The sequence below is a fragment of the Anneissia japonica genome, unplaced genomic scaffold, assembly GCF_011630105.1.
Source record: "Anneissia japonica isolate Jap-2015-1 unplaced genomic scaffold, ASM1163010v1 scaffold1165_len1893470_cov193, whole genome shotgun sequence".
Taxonomy (NCBI): domain Eukaryota; kingdom Metazoa; phylum Echinodermata; class Crinoidea; order Comatulida; family Comatulidae; genus Anneissia; species Anneissia japonica.
Genome location: NW_022709613.1, coordinates 1,661,084 through 1,677,809, shown reverse-complemented (window position 1 = coordinate 1,677,809; position 16,726 = coordinate 1,661,084). Strand labels below are relative to the sequence as shown.

Below are 16,726 nucleotides of genomic sequence, written 5' to 3'. Positions count from 1 at the left end.
ATATATATATATATATATAAATATATATATAATATATATATATATATTTATTTACAATAGGCGTCTCATATTTTTGACCTTTGTTGTTTTGTGTTGCAAGATGTATCTTTAGTTGAGTTTGTAATATTTTTAAAATTGTATATTAAAGTATATTGACCTAAATAAAATGAATAATTTAATTTATAATTATTAAATCATATACTCTAAGGTTGTACAATGGAAACTAATATAGAATCAAAATATAGTGTAGATTAATAATCAATTTTTATACCATATTATAGACTTGTGTAATTATTGAACTCGTTGAAAACGCGTGTGAAACGATTGATGATTGAGGTCGCTAGAGCTGCACTTCACTTTTTCCATATGAAACCAGCACCAGGCCTGGGGAAGCGCGTCAATTTGAGACTGATTTTGTACCTTATCTAGGCCTAATACATCCCTGTTGACGGTATGCATAATACGAGTGGATATTTATAGTAATATGTTTACTTTAATTAAGTTATTTGTTATTTGCTGGTCAAGCTAGGCTAGGGGGAAGGTTTGGTTATGTGCGTGGTGCGTGTTTGGTGGCGGTGGAGGAGGATCGTGCGGTTGGGTTGGGGGTGAGCAGGTACTTCAGCTTCGCCTAAAAAATATGTCAGCCTGGGCCTGCCTAGTCCAGGATGTAACTGCTTATGCTAGAGTACAGTACGCTAGGCCTCCCTATCTGGACCTAGGCTAAGCAAGACCTTGCCAGCGTGCAAGCAAATTTGTATTTTGTATTGAAAATATATTTTGCTGATAAAACTGATACAGACACTGATGAAAAAGAATTATTGAAACAAATTATTTATTTTGACTGTATGTAGGCCCTAGGTTATAGAAAACCTAGTCCAGGCCTAGACCTTAGCTAGCTACCACACTGTAAGTGTAAAGTTTTTTAATTGTGTAGTGGAGGATATCTACAAATATCAGCTCATATTTGTTGCGGAAAATCGCTGGGAATAGGCCTATATAAATAGGTGTGTGGAATCATAAATTGCTACATAATTGCATTGGTTATATATTAAGGTTTTGTCAAAGCCTAATTTCAGCAAAATCTGTGCAGAAATCGCCCCTTATTTTCCAAAATGCGAGGACAGATTTCTAGGCAGGCCTTACTATACAGTATGGGTTAGCTATACACTTTGTATGAAACTTACTTACTGTATACCACTTACTTACTATGACTAGGAAATGTTCTCATATCACCCCGATTCTAAAAACCCTCCATTGTCTTCCTGTCAGCCAAAAACTGAAGTTCAAGATCCGTCTTCTCAGTTTCAATTCCATAAATGGCCTACAGCCTTCGTATCTTTCCTCACTTGTCCATCTCCAAACTACTTCTCGGCCAACCCTTTCTTATTGTAACATGCTTTGTGTTCTACTTCACGTGTCAGACATGTATGTACTGGCGAGCAATCTTTCTTTTTCTCAGCTCCTTCACTTTGAAATTCGCTCCCTGCTGATCTTCGTAATACCACTTGTCCTCAGTTATTTTTTACTCAAAACCTACCTTTTTTTGTAATTTTCATTAATCAGTTCATAGGATTCTGCTGCTTTTTTTTTCAATTTATCTCCTAGCGCCGGTGGCAAGTTATTTTTTTAAACTTTAATAGACGCTAGTAAGTTTTATTGCATTATTAATTTTTACTAAGAGCTGATAGATCCTATAATTGTTAGCGGATGCTACTTTTGAGTGTGCTTTTTCAGACAAGCATGCAACAGGTGGATGCAAATCTATAATAATTTCAGTGGTCTGGAAAGTAAACATAAGATAATTAATTTCACCTATTTTTTTTTTTTTTTTTTTCAGCAAGACTAAACACATTTAAATTCTTGTGTCGCAGAGGTAAGAGAAAAGAAGCAAGATGGATGCAGATTTGTACGATGAGTTTGGTAATTACATTGGACCTGAACTGGAAAGTGATTCAGAGGAAGAAGATGACGTTGAATCCGCATTTCCAGACCCTGATATGGATGATGTAAGCTTTTTGCATTTGGTGCATCTCTTTTGATGACTGGTGTACCACATTCACAGTAGGCTCTTCAATTCTGTTCAGTGCAAAACAACAACATTTATTCTCTTCCTTTTTATTATTTCTATTATGATGAATACTCTAGTGTTTGTCATCCTCAGATGGGTAATTTAAAAAGGCAAAACAAAACCATGTCTATAATTTATTTATTGAAACTTTTTTTAAGTATCAGAAGAGGGCGAAGAAATGAAACCTTAAAATTGTTCTTATTATTTAGGAAAATAATTCTACCAACAGTGGTTTGGTATGTTCACAGTTAAAATATTACAAGATTTTTATAATTATGGTCATATTCTATACTGTATTCTAATATCATAATTGCCTTTTCCCAATGAGGAGTTGTTTGAATATGTTTTGTAGGATGATGATGCCGATCACATGGAACATGAGCCTGTAGCGCCCACACAGGCAGTGGTTTTGCATGAGGACAAGAAATATTACCCAACAGCTGAAGAGGTGTATGGACCTGATGTAGAAACGCTCATACATGAGGAGGATGCACAGCCCCTAACTGGTAAGGACAAACGACCTAAATTTCTATCCACACTCTGAAATTTTATGTGACAAATATGGATGTGGTATTACACCATCATGCCCATATGAGCAATTCACACTAATTCATCACACCAAAGTTGTTAGCGTAGATAGAGCTTAATACAGAATCTTACAGATTAAAGTGATAGTAGTACGGACAATGCCGTAGCCAGCTATTGGGACAGTTGGGAGTGGGTCAGTCCTACACAATTTTTCCACTGAGTCCACAAAGAATGGGTCCACATTTTAAAAAATGTGTCTAAACTATGCTGTTTTTTGCACAAAATGATTCCACTTTTTGAAAAATGGGTCCAGATTTCTCATATTTTGCAGAAAATGGATCAACTTCGAAGAAAATGGTCCAGATTATTTAGATTTTTGAGTAAAATGGGTCAACCTTTAAGAAGATGGGTCCACATTATTTGAATTTACGTGTAAAGTAGGTCCACCTTAATATAGTCCCGCACTGTTTGAAAATCCTGGCTACGGCATTGAGTACGGACAAAACAATTTTACATTATAATGTTGCAGAAATTTTTGATTAATGGAGAGATTATGAAAACAATAGAGGTGGTGATGTTAAACGGTTGACATTTGCTGGCGGAAGAAAGGACTGTAGAGTGGCAGTTGTTACCAAAGATGTGCTATATATGAGGAATTAACAGATGGAAGAGAGAAAGACCAATCAGAAGTAATCATAAACAATACTTTCCCTTTTTTTCTTAAGAACCAATCGTTGCTCCAGTTTTGAAGAAGAAATTCACAATGACTGAGCAAGAACTGCCAGCCACTGTATATAACATGGAGTAAGTAGATATTTACATGACTGGGCTCTTATAGTAAGTAAAAGCACAAATTTAACTCATGTGTTAAAGTCATTCCCACATGCAGTGGACATGGTTTGTGCAACGGTTGTCTCAGACTGCTAAACTTGAGGTCGGTGGTTTGAAACCTTCGCTGTATCAGTTACTTGTCTCTGTAGGCAAGACACTTTATCTACCTTTGTATCTCTGTACCCAGGAGTTTCAAGGGGTACTGGTATATGGTGAGAATAGACCTATGTGGGAGGGGTGGCAAATGTTTATGAGAGAGCAATTGGCACTTCAGGCTTGTACTGTAAGCCCCCGATCACATGTTTTTGCTTCACCATTTTGTTTACTGCCCACATATATAAATAGTTCAATGAAACAAGATTCGTTTGTGAAAGTAGAGGGTGCCAATTTTTCAGTTCTGCAGGATGGATATTATTAACATGAGAATTTTAAAGTGATTACAGTATATTCTTTTTTAAGAAATGCTCAAATTGAGAATAAGTTTCCTGAAAATGTTATATTAATAAATATGATTGAAATACATATCATTTTGAGGGACAATTATGATGAAGTTTCAGAATATAGCATATTTATTTTTCATGTAGATTGATTAGTATTGCATGATTATGTTAATTATATATTTTCACGTTGTAGATATTTGGCAGATATGATGGATAATCCAGAGTTGATTAGAAATGTCACTCTTGCTGGTCATCTTCATCATGGCAAGGTCTGTAAACCAATTTATCTTACTCTAATTTGGGTATGGGTAGTCAGTAAAATACTGGTAATCATGAAAAAAAAAGCCAGAAATATAACATCTAATTTGCAATATAGCGTATATTGTATGTTATTACTCCCATTCATTTGAGAAAGCATTTAGCTGACTGGGGATCAGCGCTTGGTATTGGATCCTAACTAAATTAAGTCACTTCATACTCATGGATCAATAGAGACAGTGTGGGTACTTGCCTAGTGTTGAAATCCCCAACCATAACGATCTGGTCTCCAGACTTAGATCTTTTATTAGATCTTCTATTTTCAAATCCCATTAACAGACTTTGTTGGTTTTTTTTTAGACAACATTTGTTGACTGTATGATGGAACAGACTCATCCCGATTTGCTCTCATATGAAGACAAAGACGTAAGTTTTATTGAAAAAGATTGTATTGTTATGTTTGAAGGTTTTTATTTAATTTTTCTTTCTTGCAATATTGTTTATTATATACAAGTCTCCCTCCAGTTAAAGACCACCTTTGAGACCAAGGTTTCCATGGTCTTTGGCAGCTTTGGTCTCTAATTAGAATAATAAAAATAAAAGACATTTGTTAATTTGGGACCACAGAAAAGTGGTCTTTAATTAGAGGTGGTTTTTAATTAGAGGGAGACCTGATGTAGTATTATCCTGGAATACGTATAAAACAATATTTTGATTTTATATTATTTGTATTATCTTTTTACAGCTCAGGTACACAGATACATTACTTACTGAGTTAGAGGTAAGATAAATTTATAGAAGAAAATGATTCTGTTAAGGCAAAAGCTTGTATTCTATAACTTTTGTCTGAAAAGAAGGTTTCTGTTCGTTGATATATTTATACAAATTACTGGTGTCGATAATGTTAAATTATATCCATTTTCAGTATGATAGTAAAATATTTATTGTTATTATTATTGTCGTCGGCATCATTTTGTTATGTTATTATTTTTATTGTTATTTTTCTGTATACTGTTGTCTTTGCTATTTTAATTTTTCTTAGCATTACCATTGTCCATAGCCTCACTTATTCTTCATATTACAAACATTCTAGATCTATTATCTTATGCTTTCCTCAAGTGTTTTCCTCAAGTGTCTAATTTTAGAATAATTTTTATAGCGTGGTGTGAGTATTAAGTGTCAACCAGTGACCTTACTGACCCCTGACATCAAAGGCAAGAATTTCTTGATGAACCTTATGGATACACCAGGTAGGAATTATCAGAATAATATTTTTTCATCCAATTAAAGAGTTATCAAGATCCAATAACAAGTGTGATATTTTACCAGTTTAAATCAGATTTTCATTTTTTTAAGATGCTTCTTTTACACAAACTGGTTTTAATTATTGACTGCAGGTCATGTCAACTTTTCTGATGAAGTAACCGCTGCATTCAGGGTGTCAGATGGTGTTGTCATCTTTATTGATGCAGCAGAGGGCATGATGCTAAACACTGAAAGACTCATCAAGCATGCAATACAAGAGAACCTGGCACTCACAATATGCATCAATAAGATTGATAGGCTGATACTGGAATTGAAGCTACCCCCTACTGATGGATATTACAAACTAAGGAACATTATAGATGAGGTCAATGGCATATTAAGGTATGTAACATAGAATAACTATTAACTACTATTCTTTATATTGTCCACCATACAACTATGTATTTAAATGTTCATATTCTCTATTTAAATTTTGAAGACATTGCTAACCGGAACCTTCCTCCCCAAAATTGACTACAACAATAACACTAACAATAAATTTTCATAGCAGCTATGCCACAATTCAAGGCTTTTTCATTTTGCTTATTTATCAATAACTGGATGTACAAAGTTTCCTTTTCTAGACCTTTGACATGTTCACCAAATAATAACTATATTCTTGTATGATTGATTTCATGTGACAGTATATTGTGCATTTATAATCAACCACCGCCGTACAGCGAAATTTGTTAGGTTCGCTGTGTGCGTTCAGAGCTTGGCATAGCAACGCAATATTCATCAAATGTAAAACAACCCCAGCTTTGAGATTTTTACACACGAGACACCAAAAATATCAGGCACTATATCGAATTAGTGCCTCCTCAGAGAAAATTGCGTGCAAATGAAAATGATGACATCACAACTGACTTTTAATTACTAGAGTATCATTTAGTTTTGAGCACCTCTTGAAAGTGTGTGATACTAAATGTTTGGTTATTAAGCTAGTAACACTAAGTAAATACTACTTTATCATAATACTTTTATTTATTCCACTAGTATGTACTCTGATGACACAGAGGACTTGCGGGTTTCTCCATTACTTGGAAATGTTTGCTTCGCCAGCTCCAAATATGGAATTTGTTTCACATTATCCTCCTTTGCAAAGATCTACACTGAAAGCTATGGAGATGAAATAGAGTATAAACCATTTGCTAGGCATCTTTGGGGAGACATGTATTTTAACCCCAAAACGTAAGTACTAAATCATCTTGTTAAATTGCTCAGTTCTCTGCAATTTTTTGGTTGAAAAATAAATACTCTTCAAAGAAATATTGTGCAAAAACACAAACTATATACCAACAATTTTAGTCTAGATTCAGCGTGCTATTTTTCGCTTATTATGTTTCTACAGACGTAAATTCACCAAGAGACCGGCTGCCAGTACATCGCAACGCAGCTTCGTTGAGTTTATTCTCGAACCAATGTACAAATTATTTGCCCAGGTTAGTTATTCAATTATTCTCAAACTAAAGCATTAAGTTTTGTTAAGTGAGATCACATATGTATGTATTTTGTTTTTGGCATTGACATTTTATATATCAGCAAATTTAGTTCTTACATAAGTAATAATGATGATAATAATGCTTTGATTTGTTGACCCATATGATTATTTCTCACCAGTAGCTTCCAATCAAGTAGCCAATGTCTACATCACCGATGATGTAATGGTGACGGGTGCGCTCTGCGATTTTGCGCAGCAGAACATTCATTCTGGGCCCCCTCCTCTTGGGACTGGGGGTTCGTGTAGGAGGTCGTCGAAGATGTGGGACAGTTTGTACGTTCCTTCGTCCCTGTTCATGGTGGTGTTGTTGCGTTTTATCCACATAGCTTCTCTAAACTTTTTTTTTCATTTTCCTTGTCTAATAACTTGGTATTTATCCAGTCTGGGGTGTGATTCAAACAGACCATATGGTCAGTGATGGCCGATTTGTGTATAGTATCAGAGATTAAGCTCTAGTACGTACTCCACTGAGGTGTTGATACGGACCTCTGTTTTTTTGTTCTTCTAATCTGAACTTGAATATCTTAATTAGTTAATATTAATATTAATGATAATTATATTAATGTGTTATTAATAATTATATTATATTTAATGTGTTATTAACAATTATGTCTGTTAATTGGCAATTTTTTTTTTTTTTCAAAAAACCTGATAAACAATGTAATGCCTAATTTATTTTTCAATTTATTTTTAGATCAACACAGACATTATATCTTTAATATTTTAATATATATGTTTCTGTATCTATGTAAATTGCGGTTAAGATGTTATTTTTGTCTTTGGTTTTATTGCAGGTTGTGGGTGATGTTGATACTACCTTGCCAGGTGTGTTGGATGAGCTTGGTATTCATCTAACAAAGGAAGAGATGAAGCTAAACATCAGGCCCATCTTGAAACTTATCTGCTCCAAATTCTTTGGTGATTTCACTGGTATGATTCCCTTATTTAAATCCATCTTAGGTTTCCGTGTTGTATCAAACTATAGTGTTCATAACTGACAATAGGTGTACACAAATTTCTCTAAAACCCAAGGGTGTATTACGATGAATCTTTGCATACAGGGATCATGCTAAAGTGCAATTCTGCGCTATATATTTTAAATCTAATTATTTCAATTTCTTGTAGGATTTGTCGATATGTGTGTTGAGCATATCCCATCACCAGTAATGGCAGCTAAGAATAAAGTGGAACATGTATACACAGGGCCGAGTGATTCTGATCTGGCTGAGGCTATGATTGATTGTGATTCAGAGGTAATGAACCTATTTAATGTCATTGCCATACTGATGATAGTTAAGCCAGCATAAAATATAGTGTACACTTTCAGACTTGCTTTGATAGTGTATTTATTTATTATGGTGTTTATTTATTCATGCAAAACCCATCAGTGAATAAGACAACATTACATAGTTGCAATAACAATTGCAGGAGTCTCCCAAAATTGGTAAAGGCCTCCCGCAAACAAAGAATAATCTCCCTGAAAGTAACCCATCTCCCGAAAATTCACTATATTTTGTTTTCACATGTTTTTTACCAATTTCCTCCCGGGAGTCAGTGCCATTGGGTAACACCATACACAGCAAAATATAATTAGATGTGTTAAGAAAACTCCTTTAAATTAGATCTCCTAGATGTTGATTCTTCCAACTTGGACCCCTGCAATGAAATTGCAATATAAACTAAATTAAATTAGATGCTTGTTTCAGATTTAATATTAAACAAATCATGTGTTTTTTCTGCCTGCCTGAGTAGTGCAATGCTTTATGACATTTGACAAAGTCTGATTAGCAATAATATTTTTTTCAGGGACCATTAATGCTGCACACAACCAAGATGTACAGTACAGAAGATGGGGTCAGCTTTCATACTTTTGGGCGGGTGATGAGTGGAACGATCCATTCCAACCAGGAGGTAAAAGTGCTCGGGGAGAACTACTCATTGGACGATGAAGAAGATTCTCGAATCACTTTAGTAGGACGCCTTTGGATAGCAGAAGCTAGGTAACATTTTTATTTTTTCCACATATATTTTTTAATTGTATTTTTGGAAGAATTTTGTATTTTTACTGGTGTGTAGTATGTTACCTGTAACATTTACTGGTGTGTAAAATGTTACCCAATGTAAAGGTGATAAACAAACAACAACACACACAGTAATTATTTAATCAGAGATTTAATTAGAGCCATAAACAAAATCCAAGTAGGTTTACTAGAAACCTAACATAATATGAATAAATTAAATGCTTTGTAATTTGTAGGTACAAGATTGAGGTGAATCGTGTACCAGCTGGTAATTGGGTTTTACTAGAAGGCGTAGATGAACCTATCGTGAAAACATCCACAATAACAGAATGCAAAGGTGTTGAGGAGGTAAGTCCATCTTCAGATTTCTAGAGTCTGCTTTTACAGAATATTAATACTACAGTTCTTTAATAAAAACACTTTGATAACACATCATTAATTGGTAATTTTGTGTATATCCAATCAGCTTTTCCATAAACAGGGATTTTAGAGGCGTCATTGTACACATTATTAGGTAGCAATTAACCAGGGAACATCTGCACCATTGTTTAATCGTTCATGTTTTCTAGAATTGCCACCTTCTTGATTAACCTTCTGTTTTATTTGTATAAAACAACTGCAGGCACACATATTCCGGCCATTGAAGTTCAACACAAGTTCAGTGATCAAGATTGCTGTAGAGCCTGTAAACCCTTCTGAGTTACCAAAAATGTTAGACGGACTGCGCAAGATCAACAAGAGCTACCCGTTGATCACGACCAAAGTTGAGGAGTCTGGAGAACATGTAGTGATGGGTACAGGAGAACTCTACCTGGACTGTGTCATGCATGACCTTCGAAAAATGTACTCTGAGATAGGTACAAACATTTTTTCTATTATAACTTATATAGTTTATACAATTATGATATAAAAAAAATGTCTTTTTTAACCTACTAAAGAGGGTGAAGGTATTTTCAAAATGACATCAGAAAGTAATATTTATTTTGTCATCTATGTTATAGCTGACTGACTTGTCAATTTTTCTTGAAATTTTGTTGTATTCTTTTCTGTTATCATTTGTCCATTATTATATTTTCCTATATCTTTTTAAATTGTTCAATTCTATTTAGACATCAAAGTAGCAGATCCTGTAGTATCATTCTGTGAGACAGTCGTTGAGACATCCTCTCTAAAATGTTTTGCTGAAACACCAAATAAAAGGTAAAATCTAGTTTGTTAATTGAAGAAAGTGTGTCAAAGTTCAGTTCAATAAACCAACAATCAAGGCTTATACCATCTCTTGCATTTTTACAAAGTGTTATTACCTAACAGTTATTGGCGTAATGTATTTTTAATATATTGTAATATATATAACTATCATATGATTTGTTTGCCTGGACCTTTGACATGTGCATATATATAGATGTAATTATCATAACTATTTTTGTAATCTGATGATATTCTGACGTTGATGTTTAAAATTATTCTTGCCAGTGTGTGACAAATTTTGTTGGAAGTGCAAGACCAATATTTTATGTTAATTTTTTTCAGGAATAAGTTGACAATGATTGCAGAGCCATTGGAAAAAGGACTTGCTGAAGATATTGAAAATGAAGTAGTACAAATAGGATGGAATAGGTAACAACAATACAAACAGATTCATATATTATTAATGCCTTAGGTTTTTCTCAAGTACAAGAAGGCCAACCTCTATGACAAAATTGGGTTGATTTTTGGAGGTGGGTGTGAGCCTATAGAAGGGCCAGAAAATGTAAGCATTAGTGAACCTGCAAGCCTGCATAGGCCGTATAGAGAGTCTCGCCTTGGGATTATGCCTCACAAAAGGAGGTCTGGGTAGCCCAGGTCCTAGACCCCACTTGGGTAAATTCCATAAATACAAAAAGACAGATCATAACTTTCCCTTTGAGCTTTGAAATTATTTTCATGCTATACAATATTTGTTTGGTTAGAAAGAGACTTGGAGAATTCTTCCAGACTAAGTACGACTGGGATTTGTTGGCTGCACGTTCCATCTGGGCCTTCGGGCCAGACACCACTGGACCAAACATTCTTGTAGATGATACATTGCCATCAGAGGTAAGATCTAATGGCTTTTAGTTGTACAGTAGATCAATAACATTGTTATGAATATATTTTCTATAGGCAATTTTTGTATATATTTAAATACTTATAGCAGAGACTTCAAAATTGATTGAGTTTACTTATTTCTTTATAATATGTATAATACTATGTAGTCTGTCTACCTGTACTTGGTATCTGTATATTTTGTCCATAATTTTTTTCTAAAAGTGTATAATTAAGTTTAACTATCTGTTTTGTTTGCGCTTATCTGATGTTTTATCTTGATTAATGTGTGTGAAGGAACATTGGAACACCACCCCCCCCCCCTTCAAATGAATCCTGGCACCACCCTTGTTTTAAATTCATTATTTATTTTACTGTTGTAAAAGGTTCATAACTCATCGTAGTTTGGCAGAAAGGATAGAATTATGTTGTATGTGAATTACTGTACGCATATAAAATTGAGTCTGTTTTATTTGCTCCTAAAGTATATGTTCCATATCCTAATTATTGTGTAGCCAAAATTTAATTGGTATCTTGAAATTCTGTAAATTGCATCATAATTAATCTTTTTTGTTTACTTCCATTTACACTTCAAATTCGTATTCTTGTAATTGTGAATGTATTTAGGTTGACAAAGGCCTTTTGAATTCTGTCAAAGATAGCATCGTGCAAGGTTTTCAGTGGGGAACCAGGGAAGGACCACTGTGTGACGAACGTAAGTATATATTTTCAGTCAATTTCTAGAAGACTATAAGCCTGCATATTGTACTGTAAGTTGGCATCTCTTGAGATGCTGTTTTTATAGTTAATAGAAAAAGGCTGTTCGGTCATAGTCGTTAGTATGGCTATATAGATTCAATGAAAGATTACAATCTTCAATTAGTAACTAGCACAATATAGTTACATTTTATTGAGTCCAGATAAAACAGTTGTTATGTAATATATTTTTTCTCTGAAAAAAATAAAAATTTGACTGGAACTTCCAGCATCAAGTTGATAATACCCGGGCAGGGATTTTGATTCCACACATGCACTTGGGTCAGAATGGACGTAATTCAACAAACCGAAGTATTTTCTTGTATTTAGCTCAAATGCACATATACATTACATCATTTATATAGACGCTTTTTATTACAGATGAGGGCGCTCGAAACGTGGACTATATACCTCAATCAGTAACTTTGTTCTCTCCTAAGAGTCTCTTCATGTCTGAGCTGCCCAATAAACTGACATCGGCTACTCTTGTCTGTCCACAACATGGGCTGTATGGACCAGTACACTGGAATAACCCCCTACTTGTCTCTAAACATGTACTGGGTTCCTTATAGTGTACATAAGCAAATTGTGTACACTGGGCCTACGGTTTATAGTCTTTATCCTCTATAGACTTCTACTTCAAGAACCATAGGCGAGCATGCCGTTCGAATCAGTGCCGATATTGTGGCTGTAGGACTCGCAATATTAATAATTATTGTCTATGTGTTTTTTTAGCTGTTACTGTACTATCTATATATATATATTTTTTTTTTCTAATAGCAATCCGTAATGTCAAGTTTAAGATCCTGGATGCTGTGATTGCATCAGAGCCTATTAATAGAGGAGGGGGACAAATCATTCCAACTGCAAGACGTGTAGCTTATTCTGCTTTTCTTATGGTAATGCATCAACCTTTTTAATGTTTATTGCTTCTATTATTGTTTATTGTATTTATTGTTTAATTTTGATTATTATCTTAAAATATTGTTATTTTTTAAATAATATTTGTAATGTAATGAATTAGAAAGGTAAAAGATAAGTCTTATTTTAATTTGTTTTATTTTGGTTGTTATTCTGTTTTCTGTCATTTGATTGGATTATTTTCTTTGTGTAATTCTTTAGGCTACTCCAAGGTTAATGGAGCCATATAATTTTGTAGAAGTGCAAGCCCCAGCTGACTGTGTCTCAGCTGTCTACACTGTACTTGCAAGGAGAAGGTAGGCTACAATGAGGCTTGATTGTGAATTCAGTAGGTTTAATTGTAAACTATATTTGATAAGAATGAATCTGGATGTCTTTGAATGCTGAAGTGTGAATTACAAAAGCTGATAGAATTTTAACCTCTTGATTTAATAGAATTTAAATTAGCTGTATTGCTTTCCTTGCATAACCAAGATGAATGCTAGCACTTAAATAATACAGAAAGTTTGTACAGTGCAAATACCTATAAGAAAGAAATGCAAAAAGTGCTTTAGAGATCAAGAAATGCTTTAGGAGTTATAAAATATGTAACCAAAGAGAACTGCAAAAAGTAAGACTCTCAGGTTTCGTTGGAACACAATCCTATCTCAAAAAGTACTACCACGAACTAGAGGGCGTCCTTCAAAATAACGTAAAAGGTGTTTGAATCGAACGTATGCTGTGTCAATAGAGTGTGCATGTTAAAGTTTTTAACTCTTATTTGAAATTGAATAGGACACCCCTCTCGCGTGGTAGTACTTTGTTTAACATTTCATTGCTTGCATACAAAATCAGGGCAGTCGATCCTCTTACAATTCTATATTCTTTGAAGCCCGACTCAAAGCTCATCTTTTCTCATCCGTTTACTTATTTTTATTTTTGTTGATTGTTTTTGCTGTTCCTTTTCCTTTGTCTCTTCTTCATTTATCTCTTTTTTCAACTTCTTTTGGACATTTGTTGAAAGCGCATAGGGACCTAGTATTATGCGCATTATAAGTGTACATCCATTAACATTTACCCATTATCAATGTTTTCCAGTGATAGTCGTTGTATGGGGGTATTGTTCAATGATAGATTACAAACTGTAAGCTGTAACTGGCACAATATAGTTACATTTTATTAGTCCAGATAGAACATTTACTATGTAATTTATTGTTTTTGCTCTAAATAAAAGAAAGATAATTGTTTTTTTTTTGTTTTTTTTTTTATGATTTTCTTCTTTTTTTTTTATTTTTTAAAAATGTTTGTCTGTTGTATATTTGTTTTTTCTTATTGATGTCTAATTTTGAGCTCTTTTTTGTATATCCACATTTATACATAAATTTCATTGTTAATCCATTCTGTAAATGGCAGGTTACTTGTTGTTGGGTGTGATTTAAAATAAAATAAAAAAAAGAAAATAAAAAGAATATGGAACTACCAGCAACTCATTGTACATCTAATGCTACAAGTATATGCCCTACATGAAGATATCATGTATGATAATATAAGCCTATTTTATAATTTTATATATAGATTTATAACACTGATGGAGGTATCTCCTATTAAATTTAATACCATGTGATAAATCGAAGTAGTGTTACATAAAATAAAATAGAAACATGTGAACTGGGATAGTGTGGAACTACTAAAATCAAGGGCCTTCACTTCAGGTTAATAATAACTAAGAGATCTGATGAGCTAATAACTCCAATTTTAACTTTAAATACAAAATTAATTAAATTTGTAAAATCTGAATATTTTATCTCTTTTTAGAAGTAGATATCTTAAAAATAATTTCTGTTCTTCACCTTGTTCCATAGAGGGCATGTTACTCAAGATGCGCCTGTACCTGGTTCTCCTCTGTACACCATCAAGGCCTTTATCCCAGCTATTGATTCATTTGGCTTTGAAACAGATTTGAGAACTCACACACAAGGACAAGCATTTTGTTTATCAGTATTCCATCATTGGCAGGTAAATATGTTGAGTAATTATGTAAAGTATGTTCTATATGTTAAGTACCGGTACCTATGAAACTAAAAAAACCTACTCCTTAAACTAAGGCATGGTTGGCCGTTGGCTCCGAAGAGTTCATCCGCCCTTTGTTCAGCTGTTTTTTTTCGTGCTGCTGGGTGTCCATCCACCCTCCCATTGGCAGCCGCTAAAGACCACCAGATGTGTTTGTTGTATGTTGTTGGTATTGTTGCTGCTGTTAGTATAATATTAGACAGAAATATATGTTTTTATAAGAAATGTTGCATGACCCCACCTATTTCCAAATACAGTAGAACCTCGTTTTTACGTACCCCAGTTATACGAACCCTCTGTTTTACGTACGCCTCGTATGGACGATGACGTCATCAAAACACCCCGAAAATATTCAAAACAAACGGCCCTTTTGAGAGCAACCATAAGTAAAAAGAATATAACAATGAACTATCAATAAACAAACCATAATGCAACGTATTTTCATTAAACAGCAACGTTGATTGAGTCTAATACCGGGTTGTTATAATCTAAAACCACGTGAACTGAGTGAGATGAACAACTACCGATGGTGCTCAAAATTATTGCTTTCTTCCTTAGCTTCGTGTGGCAAACCATGGAAGAACTCGTCTGGTCGAATTTTCTACACGAAGCTGAGTAGACATAGTTTCGTATACGAACGCTAATTGGTTGGCTCGCCCAGTGCATAGCACATGGTTGCTGTTTCACGTACACGAACGCTAATTGGTTGGCTCGCCCATTGCAGCGCATATGGGTTTAGTTTTTCTCAACAGGCCCAGACAACACCACATCTCTGTTGTTTAGAATAGGCATGAAGGGGAATTCCCAAGTTATACCTTTGTCGTATAGGTAATCTTACAATATATTCACGTTCTTTATTTTAGTTAAATAAAAGATATAAAGTGATGAATTAATACACTAGACACATGGTTTTATTTGAACACTTTATTATGACATCGTAAAGTGATGAATAAAAACATTAAACACATGGTTTTATTCGTAGGCCTAGAGGCTAGGTCTAGCCTAGGTATCATCGTTCGTTCGTACATACGTTTATTGAGCGTTACGTACGTATTTGGTCAAAGGTTACCACAAATTTAACCCAACCTGTATTTTACGAATCCCCCGATTTACGTACGCCCTCTGGTCCCTACTGTACGTAAAATCGAGGTTCTACTGTATTGAAGTTTAAGTACAATAAGTGAATATACATGTGTATATTTCTAACTTTCTAAACTTATCTTCTTATACAATTGCCTTCTGTTTAAGATTGTTCCTGGAGATCCACTGGACAGGAACATCATCATTCGACCACTTGAACCCCAACCTGCAACCCATCTTGCTAGGGAATTTATGATCAAGACCAGAAGGAGAAAGGTAAGACAAAAAGATTCATTGTTTGATAACATCTAGTTCTAGTCCACAGGTTCACACTTTTACATGGCTAAATGTGCAACAACAGGATTGAATAAAGATGCATTGTAATTTGAAAAATGCTAAAAAAATATCATAGAAATTATTTTTGAAATTTACTTACTCATATTTGAAGTCACATAAAAATTATCAACTCAACACAGAATTTAGTGTATTTAAACAATTTTTACCCATAATTTTATAGCAAAACATGATAGAAACACTTCCAGTTACTGGAAGTGTTATTATTATTATTTAATCATTCAGTATAAAAATCAGGGTACACATTTTTAAAATTCAATGATTTCTATGCTCAAGTTAATAATTTGAATTTTACTGTAAAGTGAGTTTATATAAAATTATTCTTTTGTGGTTTTTGTTGTAATTTGTGGGGGACAATGCATCTTTAAATTGATCTGTGATTTTATTAACTAAAAACTACTGTAATAATCTTTTCATAACTTGTTGCTTTATTTTTGTTTTTCAAAGGGTTTGAGTGAAGACGTCAGTATTAACAAGTTCTTTGACGATCCTATGTTGTTGGAATTGGCTCGTCAAGATGTTGTTCTTAACAATCCTTTGTGAAAAAAAA

At 34.0% G+C, this 16,726-nt stretch overlaps 1 protein-coding gene across 4 annotated transcripts; it reads left to right on the top strand.

Annotated features, from left to right (window-relative positions):
* The first annotated feature begins 297 nt into the window (after positions 1-297).
* On the top strand, positions 298-16,726 carry LOC117106874 (116 kDa U5 small nuclear ribonucleoprotein component-like). Of its 4 annotated transcripts, none has more exons than XM_033248373.1 (25): positions 298-451; positions 1,838-2,006; positions 2,421-2,574; positions 3,322-3,400; positions 4,061-4,136; positions 4,486-4,551; positions 4,871-4,906; positions 5,285-5,375; positions 5,523-5,772; positions 6,427-6,621; positions 6,782-6,872; positions 7,726-7,861; positions 8,057-8,184; positions 8,738-8,931; positions 9,189-9,300; positions 9,575-9,809; positions 10,062-10,152; positions 10,483-10,569; positions 10,902-11,028; positions 11,644-11,731; positions 12,553-12,671; positions 12,895-12,989; positions 14,535-14,688; positions 15,991-16,098; positions 16,624-16,726. In XM_033248373.1, the coding sequence occupies exons 2-25, from the start codon at positions 1,893-1,895 to the stop codon at positions 16,717-16,719; spliced, it is 2,922 nt and encodes a 973-aa protein (XP_033104264.1). In that variant the 5' UTR covers positions 298-451; positions 1,838-1,892; the 3' UTR covers positions 16,720-16,726. The 4 variants fall into 4 exon arrangements, with proteins under 4 accessions (XP_033104264.1, XP_033104265.1, XP_033104266.1 ...); XM_033248374.1 differs by having other exon boundaries at positions 1,872-2,006; positions 16,624-16,719; XM_033248375.1 differs by having other exon boundaries at positions 313-451; positions 1,842-2,006; positions 16,624-16,719.

What these genes read in the sequence shown, in the direction of transcription:
- LOC117106874 (XM_033248373.1), top strand. Translation starts at nt 1,893, where the DNA reads ATGGATGCAGATTTGTACGATGAGTTTGGTAATTACATTGGACCTGAA. An exon ending in GGATGCACAGCCCCTAACTG is followed by an intron (nt 2,575 to 3,321) that starts GTAAGGACAAAC and finishes TTTTTTCTTAAG; the next exon opens with AACCAATCGTTGCTCCAGTT. An exon ending in GCCACTGTATATAACATGGA is followed by an intron (nt 3,401 to 4,060) that starts GTAAGTAGATAT and finishes TTCACGTTGTAG; the next exon opens with ATATTTGGCAGATATGATGG.